This window comes from Macaca mulatta, chromosome 2, assembly GCF_049350105.2.
Source record: "Macaca mulatta isolate MMU2019108-1 chromosome 2, T2T-MMU8v2.0, whole genome shotgun sequence".
In the NCBI taxonomy this organism is placed as follows: Eukaryota; Metazoa; Chordata; class Mammalia; order Primates; family Cercopithecidae; genus Macaca; species Macaca mulatta.
Genome location: NC_133407.1, coordinates 153,334,812 through 153,359,822, shown reverse-complemented (window position 1 = coordinate 153,359,822; position 25,011 = coordinate 153,334,812). Strand labels below are relative to the sequence as shown.

Here is a 25,011-nt window from a genome sequence, read left to right as displayed (position 1 = left end):
GGAGAGAGGCAGGGTGGAGGAGGTGAAAGGCTGTGGAGCTTGAACCCTGTCCTGGGGGCAGTGGGAACCATGGATGGTCCTTGAGCAGCAGAGAGTGGAGGACTGCTTCGAGTGTTAGAATAGGATCTGGACCAGGTGTGGTAAGTAGCTTATGCCTATAATCCCAGAACTTTGGGAGACTGAGGTGGGCAGATCACTTGAGGCCAGGAGTTCAAGACCAGCCTGGCTAACATGGTGAAACCCCATCACTACTTAAAATACAAAAATGCCGGGCGCGGTGGCTCAAGCCTGTAATCCCAGCACTTTGGGAGGCCGAGACGGGCGGATCACGAGGTCAGGAGATCGAGACCATCCTGGCTAACACGGTGAAACCCCGTCTCTACTAAAAAATACAAAAAACTAGCCGGGCGAGGTGGCGGGCGCCTGTAGTCCCAGCTACTCGGGAGGCTGAGGCAGGAGAATGGCATGAACCCGGAGGCGGAGCTTGCAGTGAGCTGAGATCCGGCCACTGCACTCCAGCCTGGGCGACAGAGCGAGACTCCAGCTCAAAAAAAAAAAAAAACAAAACAAAAACAAAAATTAGCCATGCGTGGTGGTGCATGCCTGTAATTCCAGCTACCTGGGAGGCTGAGGCAAGAGAATCGCTTGAACCTGGGAGGCAGTGGTTGCAGTGAGCTGAGATTGTGCCAAAATAAATAAATAAATAAATAAATAAATAAATAGGGAGAGAGAAAGAAAAGAATAGGCGCTGGCTGTGCTCTGCAGACCATAGGTGGGGTTGGAGGAAGGAGGCTTGGGTGGGGCCCAGGCAGGAGGTGAGGAGCCAGGACTGTCGGGTGGGCAGAACTGATGGATGTAGAGGCAGGAGAATAGCCTGTGTCACTTATTCATTCAACAAATATTTATTGAGCACCTATTATGTCATAAGTATTGTTCTAGGCCCTTGGGGTGCAACAGGGAACAAGACAGACATAAGCCCCTGTCCTGGCCCTCCTGAGCTTTGTCTGCCTGTGCCCACTCTGCGGTGCCGGTCTGTGATGAATTATTCACTCCCTCCTTCCGCTCCTTAATGAGGCTCCCCTTGGCCTCCCACACGCCACCACATCCGGCTCCTGGCATGTCTCCTGGCAGCCACATCAGGGCCTCAAATCTGACTCCCAGCGTGGAAATGAGCCCTCTCTCTCCAGTGCCCCACTCCTGAGCCTCTGCCCTCCTCCATGCCTGCGGGCACCAGAATTTCAGATCAGCTATAGTGGCTCAGAGACCAGGTGATTTTTTTTTTTTTTTTTTTTTTTTTTGAATCAAGAAGACAGGGATAAACTCTCGTCCTGGAACTGCAGAATCCCGGCGGTCTGGAGTGAACCTCTAGACCTGTTCTGTGTTTCCCAAACGTTTATGGAGCACTTGCTGTGTGCCAGGCACTTCCCATGTACTTTCTCACCCTTGCAACAGGCCTGTGCGTTATGAACTAAATCACCCCATTTGCAGCTGAGGAAACTGAGGCTTAAAGACGAAGTTAGTTTCCAAGGTCACACACCCAGGAAAGAAGTACTGGACCATGAGCCTACCCAGGCCGCCTGACTTCCAAACTTCACCTCGGGGGCGTTCCTTCACGGTCGGCTTATTCAGCCTCCCCTGCTGGGTGCAAGGGACCCCTCGGTTGTATTCTCAACATGTGGCCACTGCTCTGCTTTCCCCAGGCTCCCCCAAGTCCTCTGCCTTCTCTCTGCTTCTCCTGTCCCGGGACAGCCCTGCAGAAAAAGCGATGCCTCTCCCTGCCGCAGGCTGTGAGCCCCGCTCCCCACAGGACACAGTCTCTGCCCTCTCCGCCTGGCTGCCACCTCTGTCCGTACCTCATCCTCTCTGTGTCCCTCTTGCAGAGCAGAGCCCAGAGTGGAGCCCAGGGCCTGGGGAGGTCTGAGCCGGGCAGAGCAGACAGACGTGCCAAGCCCCTCCCGGAATGTCCCAACTGCACATTGGCCTTGCTTGCGCGTGTCTCCCTCTGGAACGCAAGCTGATCTCGTCAACTCAGGTCCCGGCATTGTCTCCGTCTGTCGGCTTGAATGTTCAGTCCAGCAGAACCATCTGCCTGTCTTAATTGTCTGGATCATTGTGAAGGCTCCCAACCCTGTCTCCCCACCCACTGGGGAGATGGTCAGATGCAACAGAAAGCACCTCCATCAGCCAAGGGACTGAGGCTGACCACGACTCTTCATGGGTCCTTAGCAGGTCCATGTTCCTCCTGGCCTCAGCGTCCCTTCTGGGCCCCTGCTCTCCTGGGCCTGGAAGCCTTGCAGCCTCCCCCTTCCTGCCCACTCACTCCCCTTGGGCCAACCTTGGCTCTCTGATTCTCACATTTTGCTATCTTGGTCGAGGTAGTGGTGACTCATAAGCAGATGTGGTGGGCAGGTGGGCGGGCGAAACGGGGCACATGGCCAGCAGTCGCTAACAGCCACATAATTGGGGCTGCTGGGGTCCCTGTAGGATGACCTTGGGTAAGATCCTTGCTCCGTGCTGTGTCTCAGTGCCCATGTGCAGAGTGGGTTTGTTGAGGAAGGTTTGTTTGGGGTTTGTAAGTAGCCGAGGGTCATTTGGAATTCAAGCTGGGGATGGAGGTGGAGGGGTTCTAGGCTGGCTGAGGCCAGAGCTGAAGCAGCCCCCAAAGACCACAAGCCCTACTTCTCCTGCGGCCACGCATGTACTCCCATTTTATACATGGGGACATGGAGGCTGGTTTTGCCCAAGGTCATCCAGCCCGTCAGAGATGGAGGTAGATCCAGGACTTGAACTCAGGACCCCTCTGAGGCCCCAGCGGTGCTGCTGCAGGGAGGGTGGCATACTAGAATGTTCCTCACACTTCATCACCATGCTGGTGTCTTCTTCTAGGGGTAGATGGGCAAGGAAGAGTGTGGGATGGCCAGTGAGTTGACACACAGTGGGACTGAGAGGTGCCGAGAGCTTGGAGCCCTAGATGAGGCCCCAGTCAGCGGGAGGGCTTCCTGAGGCAGCAGTCTTGGAGGGCTTGTAGGACTTGGCCTGGCAGACAGGGATTAGGAAGAGGGCATTCCTGGAGGATGGTGATAAAAAGGCTCAAAGGTGGGAATAGGCTCTGCTACTTGGTGCTGGGAATGGGAGGCAGGGAGGATGGAGAGGGCTGGTCGGTTTGGGGCACAGGGGGCTCAGCTGCCAGGCAGCAGGCACTGGCCTGGAAATCCCAGGGTCAAGCCCTGTCCTCAAACACATGGTCTCTGCCAGGGCCCACCCCCAAACCCTGCGGGTCTCCCACCCCACACCTCTGCCATCCTCCCAGATGCCACAACATCTGACCATGCTGGACAGACATCCTTTATGTCCAAGTGGGGAAACTGAGGCTCAGAGAAAATGGGAACATAAGCCTCTAATAATGACAATCCTGGCTGGCCCCTACCCAGCACCCTACAGATTTCATACTACTTCTCGCCTCTAGGGGCGTTTACTTCAGTCCCATGAGGCTGGGCTCATCAATCGTTTCATTTTACAGACAAGGAAACTGGAGCCCAGAGACAGCTCAGTTCTCCGGCTCCTAAGCCTTAAATCACAGTTCAGTTCACACACATTCTCAAAGGGCTTGATCTCTCTGGCATATTCTCAGCTGGGCAGCCTGGGGTCCTTGGATGGTCCTTCCCATGTTCTCACCCTGCCCGAGGGTCCACCGTGGGTTCACAGCTCCAGGATTCTCTTTCAATATTCAAGTCTACCATGAGGACACAGAATCTGGTGATCACCACGTCCACCAAGCCCTTTGAGAATGTGTGTGAACTGAACTGTGATTTAAGGCTTAGGAGCCGGAGAACTGAGCTGTCTCTGGGCTCCAGTTTCCTTGTCTGTAAAATGAAACGATTGATGAGCCCAGCCTCATGGGACTGAAGTAAACGCCCCTAGAGGCGAGAAGTAGTATGAAATCTGTAGGGTGCTGGGTAGGGGCCAGCCAGGATTGTCATTATTAGAGGCTTATGTTCCCATTTTCTCTGAGCCTCAGTTTCCCCACTTGGACATAAAGGATGTCTGTCCAGCATGGTCAGATGTTGTGGCATCTGGGACGATGGTTTGTTCTTCCTGGTTGGGGGAGCCCCCAGGAGGTGGCCCTGGAATAACAGGGTGAATGGTCACCACCGTGTTCAGCCACACACTGGGTCCCCACTGAAGCCACATCCAGACTGAGCTGTGGCCTCTCCTGCCAGGGCTCAGAGGCCATGGTGTGGGATCAGGGGGAGCCATAGGGAGGCAGGCTGCAGCTGGGATAACAGAGTGACTCTCGCCCCTTACAACTGTTCAGGAATAGGGTGGGCTGCTCAGAGGTGGTGAGCTCCCATTTATGGGGGTGTACAAGCTGTACTAAACAGCAGAGAGGATTCCTGCATGTTAGAAGGGATGAATTGTTCGTTTCTTTCCAATATGGCAATTCAGAGATTATGTACATTCATCATATATTTCTCATTCATTCATTCTGCAAACACCTGTGTAGCACTTACTGTGTGCACAACCCTGCCCTGGGCATGGGGTTGAAATCAGTGAGCAAGACAGTTGTGGATCTCCCATTTAGTGGAAAAGAAAAGGTGGAGGAAGGGCTGAGAGGAAAGGCATTGGAGGAAAGGCTGAGGGAGGTAAGAGACACACCCCGCGTGGCCAGGGTGGGCCTCTGGGTGGAGGTATTAGACTGGACTCTAAGGATGAAAATGAGGAAGAACATTCCAGACAAAGGGAAGAGTCTGTACAAAGGGCTCGAGGAGGGAGCACCTGGTTCTTATGGTCTGGCCCTCTGCCCATCCTAGTTGGGCCGCCTTAACAAAGCCCCTTACCCTCTCTTGACCTCGGTTTCGCACTGTAGCATGGGAATAGCAATGTCTATCCCACAGGACTCTTGAAAGATTCCATAAGACAGTGTACACAAAGTGCTGCGTATCCAGTAGGTGCTCAGCAAATGCTGGCCCTTTCCTTCTCTCTAGGACATTTGCGTATGGACGGAGGGTCATGCTTCATCCATGGGTGAGTGGTGGGACTCCGGGCACAGTGTTAGCCACAGGCTGACCCTGAGACCAAAGCCGGTCACAGGCACAGGATGACAGCTGTGCCCACCCCTCCCGAAGCCTCGTCCACTACCCTCATGCCTTGATTACCAGCCACAAGGGGGAGTCGCTGCATCAACTCCAGGGTGCGGAGGCCCGTGCACTGCTCCTGACGGCTTGGCCTGTGTACAGCTGCACAAGCTCTCTGTGTCTTCACCGGAGGGGCCTCCGGAGAGCCTGCTCCTTCCTAAATGTCATCCACATGGCCGGTCACAGTGCCAGGAATGCCCTGATTCAGTGCCCTCTCTTCTCCTCAGAACTGTGTCTGCAGAATCTGGCCCTGGGTGCCTAGCCAGCCACCTGCTCTTTGGGGACCCTTTTGCTGGTACCTTTCCTTCCCACTTCCCACCCTCTGCCCAGGCTGTGCCCTCTCCCTGGAAGTCCCTGCCTACCTTACCTTTGAGTGTTGAGTTTCTTTGTCCCTCAAGGCTTGGCTCAGACACCGCCTCCACCCAGCAGCTTTCCTGGACTCCTCCTCTGAGCATCCCTGACTCTGTGGCCAGCTTTGTTCTGGGTGGGTTTGTAGCAGATCCTTTTTGGATGTAGTTCTTTTTTACAAGAGATGCTGACATTTCAACATGTGTAATGTTCTTGGCCCACAGTAGGCCCTGTGTGAACAGTGGCTGGACTTCGAACTTGGGTCTCTTGAGTCCCAGTGCGGGACTTTCTCTAGGACAGGGCAGGGAGGGGCCACTGCCATCCTGAGATTAGATGCTTAATGCCGCTTTTTCCTGGACCTGAGCCCCAATAGCTTTGTCCATTTATTTCCATGTTTTGCTTTCTGTTAGGAAGGCAGAGAGAGGGCAGGTGGACAGTCAGAGTAGCCCCTGAGGGGAGGAGGATGGGGAGGGTGGACAGACAGCAAGGCCCAACCCCTCACCCAGGAGTGTTTTGAGCACCCATTCAAGTCAGTTTTCTAAGACACTTCGCTGACCCTATCCCTCTCTCCCTCCGAACTCTTCCAGCAGCATCCTCAGGAGAGAGTTTCAACTTCTAACATGCCATCTGAGGCACCTATTTATTTTTAAGTTCCAAAGGTCGAGCTAAATTTCTCAGTTCAAAGCACACATCGTTCTGGGCCATCCCAGTGCCGGATCTGGCTCTGTATTATCTTATTTCCTCTCCTTCATGCCCTATCGCCACCCCAAATTACTTCCCTCTAAACTTGCACTTGAAATAGGTGAAATAGGTATTTAAGTCTGTGTGTGCCCTTGCAGCATAGATAGTGCTTTATGTGTCTGCTTTCAATAGATAATGGCACCACATTTCAATACATAACTGATACCACAGGGTAGATCTCATCTGTCTCTCTTCTTTCCTTCCTTTCCATCTTTCCTGCCTCCCTTTCTCCCCTCTTTTCTTTCTTTAATGTGACACCAGGTTTTCTAAGATCCATTCATGTGGCTGCACTTCTAACTGCTGTGTCACACTCCACAGTGTGCAGTCACCACGTTAACTGTCCCCTACCCTAGGATAGAGTCCCAGGTCACCTTTACCAACATTCTCAAGAGTTCATGCCCCTTAGGGACCTGGGTAGGGGTAGAATTACTCTGCAATAACTTCAGGAGTGAGGATGCTGGGACACAGGTGGCCAGACATGGAATTTCTCCTAGCACTGCCAGGTGCTGCCACTGTGGCTGCCTCAGTTGACCTCCCACCAGCAGTGCTGTGACTTTCCATCTCTGTCTCCCCACATCTTCACCAGCACTTGGTTTTGTCTGCATTTCTAGCATTTGCCATTTTGAGGAGAGTCAAGTGAGAGCTCGCTGTTTCTGTTTCCGCTTCTCTGGTGACAGTTAGCTGGGACACCTCTGCATGAACTTAGGGCTGTTTGCCCTCCACGCTCTGTGCCTCGCCAGTTTGTAGCTGGTGCCCATTTTTCTTTTTCTTCTTGTTTTGCATCAAGATACATCCTGACTCCATGCTTTCTGACCGCTTCCACCTGGCCGTTCCTCAGACGTGCCCTGTTGGCCGTCATTAGAGGAGCTTTGATGCTTAACTGAAGAGGAAATGAGGCTCAGAGCAGAAGGGACCTGGATTCCAGATCTCCTGCCTCTGAAGTGCCTGGCCCATTTCCTCCCCCAGACCCCTCACCCTGTGCCATCCTGACCCTTGCAGCCCACTCCCGGTAGTTGCCATTGCAAAACAGAAGTTAGGTCACACCACGACCCTGCCAAAAACCCTCCCCTCACACTCAACAGAATCCCAGCTCCTCTCCCTGGGCCCTGCTGACCTTGTCTCTGTGCCTCAGCTGCACCTGCCCCTCAGCTGCTCCTGGCACCCAAGCTTGGTCGGCCTACCTGGAACTTCCTCCTCCCTTTGTGCCTTCTCATCCGGCTCCAGGCAGTTACTGCAGAGCAGTCCCCTCCCTTGACCCAACCCACAGGTCCCTATGGGGTGTGAAGATGCTGGTGAAGGAGACCTGGGGCTCAACTTAAAAGTCGCCTACTCTGAGAGGCTCTCCCTGACCACCTGCCTTGTATTCTCTGTGCCAACATCGTGACTATGTCTGTCACAGCTCTCAGGACCATCTCAAATGCCTTCTGTCTGTCTGTTTTTCTTGCTGGATCTCTGATCCTCCCTAGACCAGAAGCTCTAAGAAGGGAGGATCTGCTTGCTCTGTTCACTGCTGAAACCTCTGGCCCAGCTGACCTCTGGAAAGTAGTAGGTGCTTAGTAGATATTCTCTGAGCGAATGAGTGACCAGAGAGACACGGCAGGGCCATGATCATGCTGGCCATCTCCCTGTGCCCACATGCTATAGTTTTCTAGGTGTTTCGCTCATTCACTGAGCTTCTCAGCAAAGACCTTGTCAGTACAGACAACTTCATCATCCACATTTTAGAGGAGAAACCTGAGGCTCAGAGAGGCCCACTGCACAGTTGTAGTCCCATGTCCTCTCCTCCAGGAGGGAAGCTATTGTGGGTGTCAAGGGAAGCATGGAACCCAAGAGGGAGCCCCTGGGAGCTGTCCCATCCGTGGCCAGGCCCCTGGCCTGCTGGTGACTTGACCCTGCCCAGTCAGGGGTTCCCAGCTCCTCTGAACATGTGTTTGTATCTGGCTGGCTGCCCTGGGCTTCGTGACTCTGTTCACATGCCTGGGCTGTGGAGAGTGGTTCGGTGTGTGCATTTCTCAGGGCCACTGGGTGGGGATGCCATCAGGCAGGACTCGGTTCAAACCCTGGCTCCCCCTGATATTTTGCCTAAGGGCAAGTGACTTCACCTTTCTGGGCCCTGGCTTCCTCATCTCTGAAGTGGAGATGTTCCTGGGATGAAATGAGAAAATGTGTGCAAAATGCTGGTCACAAGGCCTGGTGCATGGAGTCTCTGTTCCAGTTATGTTGACGCTGGCTCTTCTCAACATTCTGGAGACCCCCTCTCCTGGGTCTGTCCACACGGCTGCCATGCTTTGCTCTTGCGGCTGTCAGAGCCTCCTTGGCCTGTGGCCTTGCGTGTTTTCCTGTAGGCTGACAGGCTCTGTGGGTCTGAGGCCCACAGCTTCAGGCAGCCCGCTGGGTGGCACTACCCCTGAAGTTCCTTCCAGCCTTCCCTGAAGTCAGGTGAGGGGTCATGGGGGCTGGGGAGATGTGGGATACCTTAGACAGAGTGGGGACAAGACCAAACAGCACCCCCTAAGAGGGGGTCACCTCGTGCCCCTCTCCTGTGGCTGGTGGAATCCCAGACTGGGCCTCAGTTTCCCCATCTATAAAATGGGTACAATAATGCCTACCTGGCTGAAATGTTTAACAACAAGATGCAGGTTCTGAGAGGACCAGGCAGGGAGGGAGCAATTGTCCTGGCCCGGCCCTGGGGTCGAGGGAGGAGGGTGGGAGGAAGAAGCAACTGACAGCCCAGAGCAATAAAGATTTATCTCTCTTGTCCTTGAATTGCCATTGCTGCCTCCCTCTCACCCAGACTTCATTTCCGGCTGTCACTCAGGGCCCCTGGTGGGCTCAGGACAAGGCTCGCCTGTGTTATGACGGACTCAGCCCTGGAGTCTGAGATGAAGGACAGAGGCCTGGGTCCAGGCCCTCGCTGTGCTGGTGGGGCACCCCTGACAAGGCCCTCTCTGGGTCTCAGTTTTCCCACCTGTGCAGCATGAGCTTGGTTCTCAACCACAGTGGCCACTAGCCTCTGGGTGGGAGGGGCTAGGGATGCTAGGAACCCGCAGGGTGAGAGGCAGCCCCACGCAGCAGAATGCCCCAACTCTAGTGCCAGTGGTGCCCCACTGAGAGACCATGTGAGGGCCCTGCAGGCCTGGGCCTCCGTTGGGAAGAGCATATGGTGACTGTGAGTTTGCAAAACCCTTCCAAGCTCTCTGACCCTCACTCCTCACAGGGGCAAGGTGAATCTCAGACAGATGTGGCTTGCCCAGGGTCACACAGGTTGTGGGTGGTGGAGCTGGGATTCGAACCTGCGCATGTCTGACCTATGTGCTTAGCTCCCTTGAAATTCTGTTTCTGGCCTGTTTGGCGGCGTTAGTTTGAGACTCTTGGCAGGCAAGTGAGTAGATGAACGCTTCCTGTTTCATTAATACGTGGTCTTCCCAACCCTAGCGGGCGGGTGTTTTCATTATTCTCATTCTACAGCCAAGAAAGCTGAGGTCCAGAGAGGTTTGGACAAGTGCCCCGATCACACAGGAATCCATCTTCCAATTGTCTTACAAACCTGGGGGCATGGACGTATCAGGCCCCTCCTGACCAAAGAGGGGCTACCTGCCAGCTCAGTGGCCCTGCCATCTCCCCTGGGCTGCTCAGTCCCCCTCACGTGTCACCCACAGCATTTGAAACATGAAGCAGTCAGATGCTGTCCTCAGGAGCCCCTGGTGGCCTGGGTGCTTGGCAGGCCTGGCTTCCAGCCACCTTGCATGCCCAGGCAATCTGTTCCCCTTTTCCTCTGCTTCCCTGAAGTTGGCAGCACTGGACAAGAAGGATTGTCTTTGGAGGGTGATCAAGCAGCAGCTTTGCCTCCTCTCATGTCCTAGAAGGAGCCCTTGCTGCTCATTCCTAGGCCGCCTCCCAGACGGAAATCCTTCTCTCACCTACTCTCAGCCTGCACTCCATGTATGAGATTCTTACAAAGCTGTCTCGCCCCGCTGCACTACAGCCATCCTTAGCTCTCCATTTCCTGCAGGATGAAAGACAAACTCCTTAATACAGCGCTTCTCAAACTTCATATGCATCACCTGAGGACCCTCTTAATATGCAGCTTTTGATTTGGCAGGCCTGGGTGGGGCCTGAGTATCTGCATATCTGACAAGCTCCAGGTGATGCAGATGCTGCTGGTCCTCAGACCGCACTTGGAGGAGCGAGACCACCTGTGGCCTGGCCGTACCTCTGTTTCCTTCTTTTGGCCATGGACTCACACACATGCAATGGCTTTTCCCTTCATTGACAAACTCCTTCCCATCCTTCAAAGTCAGTTCAAAAAAAACCCTTCTCAGTGGACCCTCAGACAGAGCTAATTCCTCTTCCTCTGCACTCCCAGATGCTTTTACAAATCCCTGAAATCCTAAAACCCATAGCAGTGCCATTAAGAATAGCAGTGCTGGGGCCAGGCCTCCTGAGTGTAAAACTTGGCTCCATCCTTACCAGCTGGGTGACCTTGGGCAAGTTGCTTAACCTCTCTGTGCCAAGTTATTTATTTAAATTCTGTCTTGTTCCAAAATGGACCAATAATTGCTTCTGAACATGCACTTGGATAAAATCACATGAAAACGTGCTCAGTCGGTCGTCGAGAACAGAGGGCAAAGGGGAGATGCTGTTTCCCATCTGCCTCCTTGTCTTGGTCCTACAGTGCAAAGCATGGCAGGCATTCAGAGAAACGTCACACAGAAGCTCTCCCATAATCCACGGCATGACCTTTCCAGGAGCTTGGGGGTCCACAAAAGTAAACTCCAAAGGAGCAGTGAGAGAGCCAGAAACTTGGCAAGGCTTCCAATTGCCAATCTTAATCACTCATTTAAATGCATCTGTATGGAGAGCAACTTTTTTTTTTAAGAGAAGGAGCAGAGAAACGTGGCAAGCCTTCCAATCACCAATCTTAATCACTCATTTAAATGCATCTGTATGGGGAGCAAATTTTTTTTTTTTTTTTTTTTTTTTTGAGAAGGAGCGGATACAGGAGTTTGAGACCAGCCTGGGCAACATGGCGAAAACCTCATCACTACAAAAAATGTAAAACTTAGCCAGGCATGATGGCACCTGCCTGTAGTCCCAGCTACTAGGGAGGCTGAAGTGGGAGGATCATCTGAGCCCAGCCAGTGTGTTGCAGTGAGTGGAGATTGTACCACTGCACTCCAGCCCAGGTGACAGAGTAAGACGCTGTCTTGAAAAATAAAAAAAGAGAGAGAGAGAGAAAGAGGGAGAAAGAAGGGGCAGATCTAACTCCAATGGCCTGGGTGCCACGTGCCTGTCCTCCCTGACTGAAGAGGCTATAGATGGAGGGAATGGAGGCGAGTGGGGTGAGGGTCTGTTAGAGCAGTTCACATGCACCCCTTCCTGCCTGGTTGAAGCTAAGACTGCTCCAAAGTGGCCTCTGTGCCCTGGTGAAGGTCAGGGTCTTCATGGCGAGCCTCTCTCTGACCACTGCCAGGGTACCGGTGACCACATTGAGTGTGTGTACCCACTTCCCTGCATGATTTGAGTCATCCAGCAAATGTCCACTAAATTCAGGTCTTCCCTCTGCAACCTGACCCTCACTACCCCCACTGTGGCGGAGACCTTGGCATCACTGCTGGTCAAGGGAAACTTGCTTGGTACCTGGACCCTTCCCCTAGAAACAGATCTCAAGTTGCCCAAAGAGGAAGGCACCATGGGAAGTGGGCGACAGGGTAGGGTCTTGAGTTTGCAGATACAAAGGCACAAGTAGCCCCGCCCCAGATTTAGAACCTGGATTATTCTAAAGGTGCCACTAGTGTTGGACTGGCAGGAGCCTGTGTGGGGTGGCCCAGGAATTGTGGCTAAATTCCATGCTGGGTCACTGTTCTGGAGGGAGCCTACAAGAAGCCTCGGGTCCCTAACTACTGGGCAACCCTCTCCCACTAGCTGCAGGACACATGGAAGAAATATGAGGCTCGTGTGTTCCCATGTGGCCAGGAACTTCATGGGAGCCAGGCCTTGTCTGTCTGGTTCTCTCTTGCCAAATGCACTGTGCAGTTGTACAGGTTGTTGACACCCACCATTCAGTGTCCTGTGTCACCATCACCCCACCCTTCTTGGTGCCTGACCCTCAGTTGGTGCCAGCACACACTGGTGGGATGGAGAGCAGGGGAAATTGGGTGCAGCCTGCCACCCCTTCTCACAGACAGGTAGAGGAGGAGCCTCAGGTGTCCATTAGGATCAGCCTGGTCAGTCCTGAACCAACGTGGAGGAATCCCAGGAGTGTGCAAGGCTAAGGCCCAGCTGAGTCTGGGAGGGGGCAGAGCCTGCCAGGTGTGGCCGGAGCCTGTGACCAGCTGGCCCTGCCTATCAAGCCCAGAGGCGGGCAGATCCTCCACCCAGCTCACTTGGTCTTCACAAAAAGCTGGGTGGCCACTCCATGTGGCAGGCTACTGGGTTCATCTTACCCAAGAGAAAACTGAGACCTAGGAGAGGTAGTTGGAACATTGGTGGGAGGGCCCTCGAGGGTCTCTGAGCTCAAGGGTTTCTAAGCTGAGAACTGCAGAGATGCCCTGGCATTATTCATGCAGTCAAAGAGTCTGTGCTTCACCTAGCTTATGTCTGGGGGTTCTGTGCAAATTCTCTTGGAATCTGCTACGTAGAAAAAAAGAAAAAAAAGTTTGGAAAGCACTGTTCCCTGTCTCCAGATGAAAAAACTGATGCTTGGGGGGGCAGTCGTTTGCCAAAATCCCAGGGCAAGTTAGGAGCAGGCTCTCTCTCTGCCTGAGAGCCCTGGAGGAAGCCCCAGGCACTGCCACCTTCAAAGACGCCCTGTCCAGACCCAGGCTGCAGGGGTGGGGCGTGTTGGACCCTGTCCTGGAGCCAGCCTTGACAACAGCCATGTCCCCTTTAAGCAGAGAGCCGCCCGCTGCAGTGGGTGGACTCGGTGCCCAGCCAGTGGGAGCTGTGAGCTTCCCTCCCACAGCCCCTCCCTGGGGAGGGAAGGGAGGTCCGAGCAGCGTGGCTCCCGAGGGAGTTGGTGGGCAGCAGGGGAGACAATAGCGAACATGCTGTGTGGGCTCAGCCGGGAGACCCCTGGAGAGGCGGGTATGTAATGGGGGGTCTGTGGGCAGAGTGATGGGGCTGAACACATAGGTCCCTCTGGAGCTGCTGCCCAGAGAGAGGGGACTGGATGGCTGAGACCCGGGACTGCCACTCCCTGGAAACCCAGGGCTTGGGGAGGGTGGGGCAGGACACTTGCTAGGGCTGTATGTCTGACCCTGGCCACTGTCCTGCAGTAGGATAGCTCAGCCTCCCCCAGGGCTGTCCGGCACAGGCAGGCAGAACAGGCGGGTCTCGAGGTTCTGAGGGCAGCGCTCAGCCCTGTAGGAGGAAGGCTGGTCCCATCCGGGTGTGAGCAAAGCTTTTTGCCCAATCTCAGGATCTGCACAGCTGCCTGGTGGGAGTGAGTGTCTGACCCAGAGGGGTGAGAGCCCAAGGCCCACAGGCAAGGTGGTGGTGAGGAGTTCCTGTGCCAGCACAGGTGGGCAGGAGGCTGGACCTCAGCAGAAGAAGAAACTCTGGCTTGGGGGTCTGGCTGGTGAGACCCTGGGACTCTGGGAATGTGTGGGATGGGGGATTACAGCTGCCACATTCCTGGGTGTGCTGAGGCTGGGACCCAGAGAGGGACAGACACGATTTTTCCATCTGTCTCTCCAGCCTCAGCCTGGGCTCACCTTATTCCCCCAAAGAGGGAGCTTGCAGCCCGGACCAGAACGTACTGCATTCACTGCCCTGGGGTTGCCTCACTGGTTTCTTCCCACGTTCTTAACATATCTTTGCACAACAGCTCCAAGGGCAGAGACTGTGGTCCCAGTGGACAGAGGAGGAAACCAAGGCTCAGGGAGGGCAGTGGTGGCCGAGCTGTGATTGACACCCAGGTGACTTTTACAGCAGAGCCCCCAACCCTGCTTCTGAGGGCCCAGTGGACTTGGATTCCCACCTCCCTTCCCATGGCAAGGAGCAGAGCCAGGTCACCTCTGGACCTAGCCTTAGCAACCCAGAAAAAATAACACTAATAATCATAATAGCTAGCTGTTGTCGAGAGCTTCCTCTGGGCCAGGCTCTGTTCTAAGCTTTCTGTGCATTTTCTCATTTAATCCTCATAACCACACTGCCACTTGGGTACTGTTATTCTTCCCATTTTACAGTTGGGAAAACTGAGGCAGAGAGATGCTAAGTGACTTGTTCAAGGTTATATAGCCAGAAGTGACAAAGCTGGGATTTGACCCGATGGGCCCACCCCTCCTTGGCAACTGCACTGTAAACGGAGGCTCTGCCTTCTTGGCCTGGGCACATCTGATCTTTCAACCCAAGTCCCAGGTGAGTGGGGTCACCTTGGTCTGCTGTGGTCAGGGCCACAAAGGCAGCAGTGCCCTGGAGACCTTACCTGGGGCACTGCCAGGGAGGTGTCTCCCCCTCCTCATGGGCCTATGACCTCCATCTTGGCCCAGGCTCAGCATCAACTACCTGGGCCTTTGCCCAGTCTCCTCCCTGGCCTCCTGGCCTCCACCCCTTTGCTGCCATGGGAGGAAGCTTGCCAAAACTCAAATCTGCTCAGCTTCTGAGCCTGGCATTCAAGGCCCTTCCTGATATCTCTGACATTTTCTCTCTCTGATGACTTACTTGACCTTTACCCTCACCACCGTGGCCCCCATCCTAGGTCTCCTCCCCAAATCACGGAACCTCATGATCACACTTGCTTCAGTTTGCATCAGCACCAAGGCTCTTCTTTCAAAAAGTATAAAGATGGAGCTTCAGGCACAGTGGGATCCAGATGCCGAATTAACATCATTAGGACTCTGGGTCTCTTCGTAGCTTGCTCTGCTTCACTTTAGTGAGCTTCATTTCCAGGCAGACTGTTTCCTTTCCTTGAGGGTTCCTGGCACCTTCAAACTTAAGGTCAACCAGCTCAGCCATCCCTAAGGAAAGAGAGCCTATTTCCAGTAGTTCCAGCAAATGCCCCAGAAACGGCTGTCATTGGTCCAACTTGTATCACACGCCCACCTCTGATGGATCACTGAGCCTCTGATTGGCCAGGCCTGGTCATGTGGCCTCCCCTGGAGCTGGTGAGGGCAGCCAACAGGTGGCCACTCCATACACCTCCACATTTGGCAGAGAAGACTGCAGCCCTGAGAAGTCAGCCCACTGACAGTGTGCCTCAGTGAGTGTCAGGATTGGAGCTGGGCTCTGTGGACCAGGCAGCCCTGTGTCCTTTCTCTGCTCCTGATGGGCTCTGGGTGGGTCCCTTCTCAGGCCCCACACCCTGGGCATGTCCAGTCTCACTCCAGGGAGTCTTGTTTTCCTGTCACTAACCCCAGAGCTCCGGCAGGAAGGGATTGTGACCTAACTCAGTTGGCTGGGGCTGGGGCACACAGTAGGCCTGAACACAGATTTTGGCAGGAAGTCCCTCTCCATGTTCACGCTCCTGCCTCAAGGACGGGAGGCCTGCTCTGACTCCGCAGCCACAAAGACATGTTTGTTCCGGGCCTGCTAGGTCTGAGCAGGCGCTTGCTGCCATGCTGGGGGCAGGGAAGTCTCAGTGGGTGTGGGTGTGCATGTGTGAAGGTCCCCCTGCTGTGCCCTGGGCTGCCCAGTCCTCTGAGGAGTCCTCACCAGGCCTACCCCTTGGCTCTGAGACTCCTCGGGCAGGCCTGGCCTCCTACTCCACAGCAGGGGCGGTGGCCACGGGGCAATCCTTCGCCTGAGTTTGCATCCTGGCTCTGTCTCTTCCTAGTCTCTGACCTTGAGAAACTCATTCCACCTCTTTGATTCTCATTCTCCTAATCTGTAAATGGGAATTGAATTTTAAAAATATTTGCTGAGCACGTACTACATGCCAGACAATACTGTCTGTGCTGCATGCAGCAGTGAGCGGACAGACAGAAGCCCGGCCCCCTGGAGCTGACATCCAAGTAGAAACAGTCATAGTTAGATGCTGTTGATTGCCCAGAGGACCACGAAGCACGGGGGGAGCGGAGAGGAGGTGTGGAGGTACAGGGTGCATGCGTAACTTCAAACAGGAGGATGGGGAAGGCCTGCCTGAGGAGGTGATATTTCTACAAGTTCCTGAAGGAGCTGAGAGGGGAGTTTTGTGGATGTCTGGGGAAGAGTTTTGTGGGCAGAGGGAGCAGCCGGTGCAAAGGCCCTAGGGGGGTGTGAGTCTGGTGGGCCTCGGGTGGAAAGGACAGATGTGCCCAGGCCAGGAAGGCTTTACCTCCATTTATAGTGCAGTTGCCAAGGTGGGGTGAGCCCATCGGGTCAAATCTCAGCTTTGTCACTTCTGGCTGTGTAACTAGGAACAAGTCACTTGGCATCTCCGTGCCTCAGTTTTCCCAGCTGTAAAATGGGGAGAATAACAGTGCCCAAGTGGCAGTGTGGTTATGAGGATTAAGTGAGAAAATGCACAGTGTGCTGGAGTGGAGCCGGCCAGGGCGAGCATCAGGAGGTGAAGTCCCCTGTGTGGAGGAGGATTGTGGGGGTGGCGGCCTCTCCAGGTGATGCCATGGGTCCTGATAGCCCTGATGCACCCAGCCTGTGAGTGCCTGAACCCTAACTCAGGGGCTCTTGGGGTACTGGAGCTGTCGCCTTCCCAGTGCCCTGATGCTTCTCATTTGAGGTCTGTTGCCCTCCTGTTTGGAGGGAAAGAGCAGAGCTGAGGGTTCAGGACATGGTCTGTTGTGAGGTCAGGGAGCCCTGGGTTCCAGGTGCCTCTGTAGCTCACCAACTCAGTGGCTTCTCTGGGCCTCAGGCTCCCTATCTGTAAACTGGGGACAATGGGTGAGCCTCCCTCCTGTGGTTCTTAGGACAATTAACTGACTTAGCATCCATAAAGTGCTTAGAGCAGGCCTGGCCCAGGGAAGGGCCCAACACTGGGTGCTACTTATTAAAGTTCTGGTTTTTTCCCTTGCAATCCTTGGCAACAAATGAATGAGGCTTCAAATTTTTAAATCTATTGATGCATTTCTTTTTGTCTCCCTTAAAAACGTGCTTCTGCCGAGCTTATCTGATCTTTCTATGCTGCTCTCCCCATGGAAGCTGGGCTTCCTGGGAGGCTTGTCAGCCGTGGGGATTGGAACTGTCATTCAGAGGTCAGCCTGTAACTGGCTTTGAGGCATCTCCATCGAGCCCTTGGCCTGTTCCAGCCCTCAGTGGCCAGGGAGGAATGCCCAAAGGAGCTGGGGCTCTGCCTGGAGCTGAACATCCCTAGGGCTGCAGGCATCACAGCACCTTCCAGGCCTGCATGGATGGGGGAGTAGGCAGGAAGGCGCCCAGAGGGTAGGGTCAGACCCCTTAGGAAGCCAGAAGGCCTGGGCTTCAATCCTGGCTCTGCCACTTGGCCCTGCCCTTTATCATGGGATATCACTTAACCGCTCTGTGCCTCAGTTTCCTCACCTGTAAAATGAGAATCATGATTATACCACCTCAAAGGTGGTGAGGATTAAATGAGATCATGCTTAGGAAGCACAGAAACCGGCACTTAATCACTAGGAGCTGTCGTCATGATTGATCTAGGAAAACTTTTCAACAAGGTGAGGGAAGCAGGCAGGAAGGGAACTGCCATGTTTTATGGTTTCTGTGCACAGTTCCTCCCAGCAACCCATGGGTGGGCACCAGTACCCCCATTTTGCAGAGGAGAAGTCTGAGGCTCTGAGAGAAGTGACTTGTCCCAGATCCGTTAGCCAGTTGGCAGCCGATTTAGAATCAAAGTCCCAAGTTGGACTGACTCCAAAGCCCATGCCTCCCTTCCCACCATATCAACAATCCCCTCCACAGTGGGGCGAGGCTGGACCGTCACTTGGTGGAGGGCTTAGCGCCCATGTCCTCTTCAGCACCCAGGGTCCCTGTGCGCTGGCATGGTCCTGGCTGACAGCCCACTGTCCCTGCAGACCATGCCCTGTTTGCCCCAAGTGGAGCCTCTGGGCCTTTGTTTTCTCAGTGGTCCCTTTTCAGGTGCTGTGTCCTCCCTCCAGGAGGCTCGCAGAACAGGGCAGCAGTCAAAGCCGGCTGACTTTATAGTCCCGCCCACTCCCCTGCGCTTCTTTCCGGCCACCCCACTTAGGCAGGACTCTGGCGAAGGCAGTCTGGCAAGGAGTTGACTTCCTTTTTCCTTTGTCAAAGCTCAATAGTCCCCTGCGGCCCCAGAGAGAGGGAGATAATGAAGGCAAATTAGCCATGATTTCAAGAGAAATAAAATTAAAAAAAGCCCACCCACCCACCCACCCTGGCTGCAGCGTGGGCCTGAGTACCAGGTGTACAGGTCTGAGCTCCAAGCACGTTTCTCCCTCTGTTCCTCCTCCCCTGACTTGCACACCCCACATTTGCTGGGACTGGCTGGCACCACTGCGGAAATGAATTTTCCTCCAAAGCGAGTTCCTACAGGACGATTGACTGAAGGCAAAAGCTCATAATTGCCCATTGCTGGAAGGAGGAGACTGGGAAAAAAAAAAAACATGGATAAAAATATCTCTGTTTTTTATGCACGTTTCCAGCTGAAAATTGGTGGGAAAGATGTTTTTGAAAAGCCTTCATCTCTAAGCATATAATTACCAGGTCCTGGAACAAAAAAGAGAGAGTGGGAGAGCAAGCATGTTCTCTGAGGAGGGGGTCTGAACCCCCAAGGGGTTTTCTATAAATAAAGTAATCCCCTCAACTTTTCAAGCTCTGGCCAGCTGGAGTCAGCCATGGGAGAGACACCCCCATTTTACAGAGGGGGAAATGGCGGCTCGAGTCACGCAACCAATTGGTAATTCTAACCCTATGTTGATTCTTGGTTTGGATGCTGCCTCAGTTCCCCACCATCTGAGGATGTTCGTGAAAGGGAAACCCTATGTCCCCTTTGAACGGGCATCAGCAATCACTGCAGCATTCCTTCCGGGCACCTTTCTGACTATGCCAGGGGATCTTGGCTGCTCAGAAGCCTCTTATCTGGCAACTCGCCTATCAAGAATGACTTCTTGACTTCCACAAGAGGCCACCAAGGGCACACCCTGAGATGCACATGCATTCCCTAGGGAAGTCTCTCGAGACCTCGCCTGCTGCCCACTGACTCTTTGCGCACAGTAGTATGATTTGTTTTGCAGCACACAGTCAAGTCTCTGACAGCTGGGAAAAGAGATGGCTCACAGCCTGAACCCCAAACCAGCCAAAAATTGTAGCAGGAAGGGAGTTGCGGCCACTCAGTGTCGAGACCAGCAGACTCTTGCACCTCTGCTGTCCCTAAGGTGTCATTGTAATCCAGTTTGGCACCTGGTAGTGCACTGGAGCAAAATCTGAATATTGGGCTGAGGAAAGGGAAGAGAGGCAGTGTCAGAGACAAACTTGGAGGGCACCACAGAGACCCAGGGCATGGGTCCTCCCCTTCGCCAACCAACATTGGGCACCCTGTGCTTCAGCATCCAGCTTTTGGGGGTGCCATTGTTCCTCCGTCTGAATTTCCGACTTGTTTTTACAATTAGAGCTCACAGCTCCACATCCACTCTGGGATTCCACTGCTCTGAATTTGGTGAACTTGGATTTTGGCTTCCTTATCCTTTCCTTAAGAGATAATCCTTCTCTCTCCCCCACTTTCCTCTTAGGGTTCATAAACCTGGAGCTAGCAAGCTTATCTCTGGTCTTCCCAAGACAGCTAGAGAGAGAGAGGGATTTTCCAGGGACAGAATCTAATCTGCACAGGATAAGACATATTTTAATTCCAGAATTGCCCTCATGAAATACCAGAGACGTTCACTGTCACACAGTTGATAGAACCCAGTCTTTTTGATTTTATTAGCTCGGAAACATCTTGTTGAATCCAAATGAAGTGCGTATTAGGAAACCGTAATGGGAGGCATTATACTTAATGGGGTGTTGCCTGAATTCTTGGCGGCTGATGTGAACTATAGGTGGAAGGGGGATGAGCGGAGCTGCTGAGGACCCAACCCCAGGGGACCTGGAAATGATTCCTGGCTTAACTGCTATTTGATTTGTTATTTATCGGCTGCTGGCAAGCAAAGAGAGCCCAGCCCTGGTCTGGCGGAGCACAGTAGTTGGCGACCGGGACCTTTCTCAGCGGTTACAGCTGCAGGTGGGAACGCTCTCAGGCTTCCGTAGGCCCAAGTTGAGGAGAAACACTGACTCAGGCTGAGCCCCGCCCTCAACTCAGCAGGATCCGGCCCGGAACCAGGCTGAGCCCCGCCCTCAACTCAGCAGGATCCGGCTAGGAACCAGGTTGAGCCCCACGTCTGACTCAGGCTGAGCCCCACGTCTGACTCAGGCTGAGCCTCGCCCTTAACTCAGGCTGAGCCCAGCCCTTAAATCCGGCTGAGCCCCGCCCTTAACTCAGGCTGAGCCCCGCCCTTAACTCAGGCTGAGCCCCGCCCTCAACTCAGCCTGAGCCCCGCCCTTAACTCAGGCTGAGCCTGCCCCAGACCCAGGTTGAGCCCCTACCCTAAAGCAGGTTGAGCCCCGCCCCTGACCCAGGTTGAGTCCCCTCCTGACTATAGAGCAATGGTTCTCAATTGGGGGCGATATGGTTCCCCTAGAGAACATTTGGCAGTGTTTGGAGTCATTTTTGTTGGTCACAGATGCTCCTGGCATCTGGTGGTTAGAGGCCAGGGATGCTGCTCAGCTTCCTGCAATGCAGAAGAGAAGCCCCCACCGCAAGGAGTCATCTGGCAAAAAAACACCCATAGTGCTAAGGCTGAGAAACCTCCCGTAGACTGAGCCCTGTTCCCGGTTCTGGCTGATCCCCCACCCTGGCCCAGGCTGAGTCCTGACCTTGACTCAGGCCACTCATACCCTGACTGACCCAGCCAACCCTGGCTGAACCCTAATCAGACGCTCCCTTCATGAAAAAGACCTGGCTGGAGCAGAGTAGGGGAAGTGGCTCTGCCACCTGCGGAGACTGAACCTTCTCCCTTCCTTTCTCCCGCTGCCACTGAGAATGGGAGGGCGCGTGGGCCGCTGGGTCAGGTCTCACTTTCCATGGGTGTGAGGTGGAGGAGGAGAGCGAAGTTCCCACAGCTGGCGAATGGCAGAGCTAGGATCTCTACTCAGGCCTGACTGACCCCCGAGCCTCTTCTGCTAACACTAGGCTAAGCTGGAGCCGCAGAGGTTGGGGTGGCAGGAGAGCCCTTCTTCAAGGGCAGGCGCGGGCATGTGCAGGCTCAGGCGAGGCCTGAGGAAGGAGCAGAAGGTGCCTGGGAGGGCTGAGCCCTGAGACAGCGCAGGGAGCCCACCAGCTTGATGATGCGTCCCTTCTCTTTTTGGCACCTGCTCTTGCCCGTGTCAGCCCAGTACTGAGAAAGGAGACTTAGATGAGGAATATGAAAAAAATAACCCGGTCGATGGGGCCTCGAGCACAGGGTAGAATACGCAAACAGGCCTGGGGTCTGGTTCCAGCTCTTGGTAGACGCTGCTTTGGCCAAAGACCTCCCTTTTCTGAGCCTGTTTCCTCATCTGTCAAATGGGTGTGATTGCAGCACCTACCTCCTCCCAAGACCACGGTGAGAAGTGAATGAGGTGGAATGAGATAATGTGGTGGTGTGCACAGGGCGTGGCTGCTGCAGGATCTGTGAGTTTCCTTCCCCTGTCTGTCAGCACATAGAGGAGAAACCAGAACACGTCCCATCAGGCCGAACCCCGCCCTTAACTCAGGCAGAGCCCCGCAAAATGAGGTATGTGCAAAACGAGGGATGCCGCAGGGAGGCTGGGGCCCAGCAGGTGACCAGACAACCTTCCAGCTTCCAACTCCTTTGAAATGCTCAGGTGCAGTCACGGGAAAGTAAGGAAAACCTCGGGCATCAGAAATGAAGTGAATGAGACTATCAAGCAGATAAGGATGGTCTGTGTAATCAGCCCATCAACTTTGTAAGGAAGGTCTGGCCAGTCCAATAGGGCAAATAAGAAAAATGAAAGGCATAAAGTTTAGAAAGTAAGAAATCAAACTGTCATTTTCACAGATGATATGATTATGTATATAGAAAATCCAAAATAATGTATGGCTAAACTTAGAATTAATACGTGAATTTAAAAGTTCAGAATATGTGCTTGCTTAGGCAGCACAGATACTAAAATTGGAATGATACAGAGAAGATTAGCATGGCCTCTATACAAGAATGACACATAGATTTGTGAAGTGTTCCATATTTTTACAAAAAAAATAGAATGAATAAGACCTAGTATTTGATAGCACACTAGGGTGATGATAGTCAATAATAATGTAATTGTACATTTAAAAATAACTAAAAGGGTTTAATTGGATTGCTTGTAACACAAAGGATAAATGCTTGAGGTGGTGGATACCCCATTTACTTTGACGTGATTATTAGGCAGTGAATACCTGTATCAAAATATCTCATCTACCCCATAAATATATACGCCTACTACATACCCACGAGAATTAAAAATACATTTTTTAAGCTCAGAATATAAAATGAACTGTATATTTATACACCAGGAACAAATAATTAGAAAATGAAATTTGAAAAACAATCTACTTTCCTTACCTTTAACACACTTTAGATGCCTAGGAATACATTTAATGAAAGTGGTGTAAGACTTTTTCTCATACAAGTATACACAGTGTTCTTAGGAGAAATTAAAGACAAAATGAATGGAGGAGTATACTGTGATCATTGACTGGAAGATTCAATATTGTCTCCCAAAGAAAAAGACATCAATTCTCCACAAATGGGCCTATAAATTCAATGCATTTCCACTTAAAAAATGAGGAGAAATGGAAAACGAGCAGGATGAGTGCAGGTGATGCTGGGGCTTCTCTACTGGGGTGGCAGCAGGAATGGGGGGAATGTTTGTGCGTCTGGTCTGGTAGCCGAAGGCTTGGGTTTTAATGGCTCAGAGGTACAGGAAAAGATACCTTGTACTTTCCCAAGTTGGTACTGAGACCCCAGCATAAAGCCAGGACCTTTGAAGAGATCTACCCTCAGTGAAAGGGGGACTTAGAAAATATTCACCCATCTGTCAGGGAGCTAAAACAAAAGCTTATGTGTCTCAACTCAGCCTCCAGTGGTCTCCTTTGAGGATTTGTGATCTAAGATGTGCCCCTTGTTTCTGGTGAACGTTAGAATTTTTAATACCACCATGGTTCTGGAATCTTTGAGCCAAGATCGGTATTTAGAATACCATGGGGGTATTGTAAATTCTAACGAGTGTTGTAAATACCCATAATCATTGGTATCAGGGTAATGATACCTTGGCAAGCCCCCAGGGGAAGGAATGGAAAATTCTCTCTGGACTCTGGAGCCCTACAACCAGGCTGAATAGAATTCCCACAGTTGAAGCCCCACTAAAGATGAGCTCACAATCCAACAATTACCAACCACACGAGGAAACAGTCTACTGTAAGGGAGAGTCATCAGACACCCAGGCGAAAGAAATACCTCCCAAGAATTTGAGAAAATGGAAAAATAGAATAACAGATGAATGTTCAAAAGATTTAAAATTATTAGAAACATAAGGAGCAACAGAAAAAGAACAAAATATAAAAACAGAACAAATATATAAGCAAAATAATCAAAACTTTCAAGAGCCATAAATGTACTGTTGGAATTAAAATTTGGAATGGGTATTAGACTAATAATTATGGTATTACTTTGTAAGGTGGGATATAGTACTTTTGTTATATAAGAAATAGGTTCCTATTTAGAAATGCATATTGAAATACTTAAAGGTGAAATTGCATTATGCCCAGGATTTGTTTTAAAATATTTCAGCATAGATAAAAATAAATGGATTAAATATGGCAAAGTGTTAATGATTGTTAAAACTACCCATTACGTAAATCCAATTCATTATACAAGTGTTTTTCAAACTTTAGTGTGACACAGTCACCTAGAAGGCTTTTCGAAGCACACATTATTACATCTGACAAAGGATTTGTATCCAGAATATATGAAAATTCAGTAACAAGGAAACAAACAACCCAACTTAAAAATGGGCAAAAGCTTTGGCACTTCCTCAAAGAAGATATAGATGAATGGCAAGTTAAAAAAAAGTGCCCAACCTCATTAGTTGTTACACAAATGCAAATTAAAATCACAGTAAGATACCTCTGCACATGTATTAGCATGACTAATTTTTTTTTTTTTTAATTGGGAGACAGGGTTTTGCTGTGTTGCCCAGGCTGGTCTTGAATTCCTGGGCTCAAGCGATCCTCCTACCCTGGCCTCCCAAAGTTTTGGGGTTATAGGTATGAGCCAATGTGCCCAGCCTAAATTTTTTTGTTTAAACCCTAACTGATATTACCAAGTGCTGATGAGGATGCAGAGCGACTGAAACTCTTTTACATTGTTGATCGGGTGCAAAATGGCACAGCCACTTTGAAACAGTTTGGCAGTTTCTTATACATTTAACCATATTCTTGCCATACCACCTAGCGATGCCATTCCTGGATGAAACAGAAGCTTATGTTCAAACAAAAACCTGTATGCAAATGTTTATTAAGGCTTTATTCAAAATCACCAAAAACTGGAAACAATAGCAATGTCTTTCAACAGATCAATAGCTAAACAACTGGTACATCCATTCGATGCTACCCAAGTTGTCCGTTAAAAGACACAAACTTGGCCGGGCGCGGTGGCTCAAGCCTGTAATCCCAGCACTTTGGGAGGCCGAGACAGGCGGATCACAAGGTCAGGAGATCGAGACCATCCTGGCTAACACAGTGAAACCCCGTCTCTACTAAAAAAAAATACAAAAAACTAGCCGGGCGAGGTGGCAGGCACCTGTAGTCCCAGCTACTTGGGAG

The 25,011-nt window shown here is 52.2% G+C and overlaps 1 protein-coding gene and 1 non-coding gene across 8 annotated transcripts in view; both read left to right on the top strand.

The window, feature by feature from the left end:
- The window catches only part of GRIP2 (glutamate receptor interacting protein 2), a 115,006-nt gene that overhangs the window by 51,282 nt on the left and 38,713 nt on the right, over positions 1-25,011 (top strand). For 3 of the 7 annotated variants that reach the window (XR_013414212.1, XR_013414213.1, XM_015130189.3), the window contains exon 1: positions 13,140-13,310. The exons of 3 other annotated variants lie outside the window; for them this stretch is intronic. Coding sequence is in view for 2 of the 4 variants with exons in the window: in XM_015130189.3 (XP_014985675.3) it covers positions 13,271-13,310 (40 nt within the window). In the remaining 2 variants the exon portion in view is untranslated. Of the gene's footprint in view, positions 1-13,138; positions 13,311-25,011 lie in introns of those variants that run through there. One more of the 7 variants, XM_077993510.1, reaches the window with a different exon arrangement.
- Positions 22,289-22,395, top strand: LOC114676477 (U6 spliceosomal RNA). Its single transcript, XR_003727549.1, has one exon. It is a non-coding gene; the product is annotated as a U6 spliceosomal RNA (small nuclear RNA).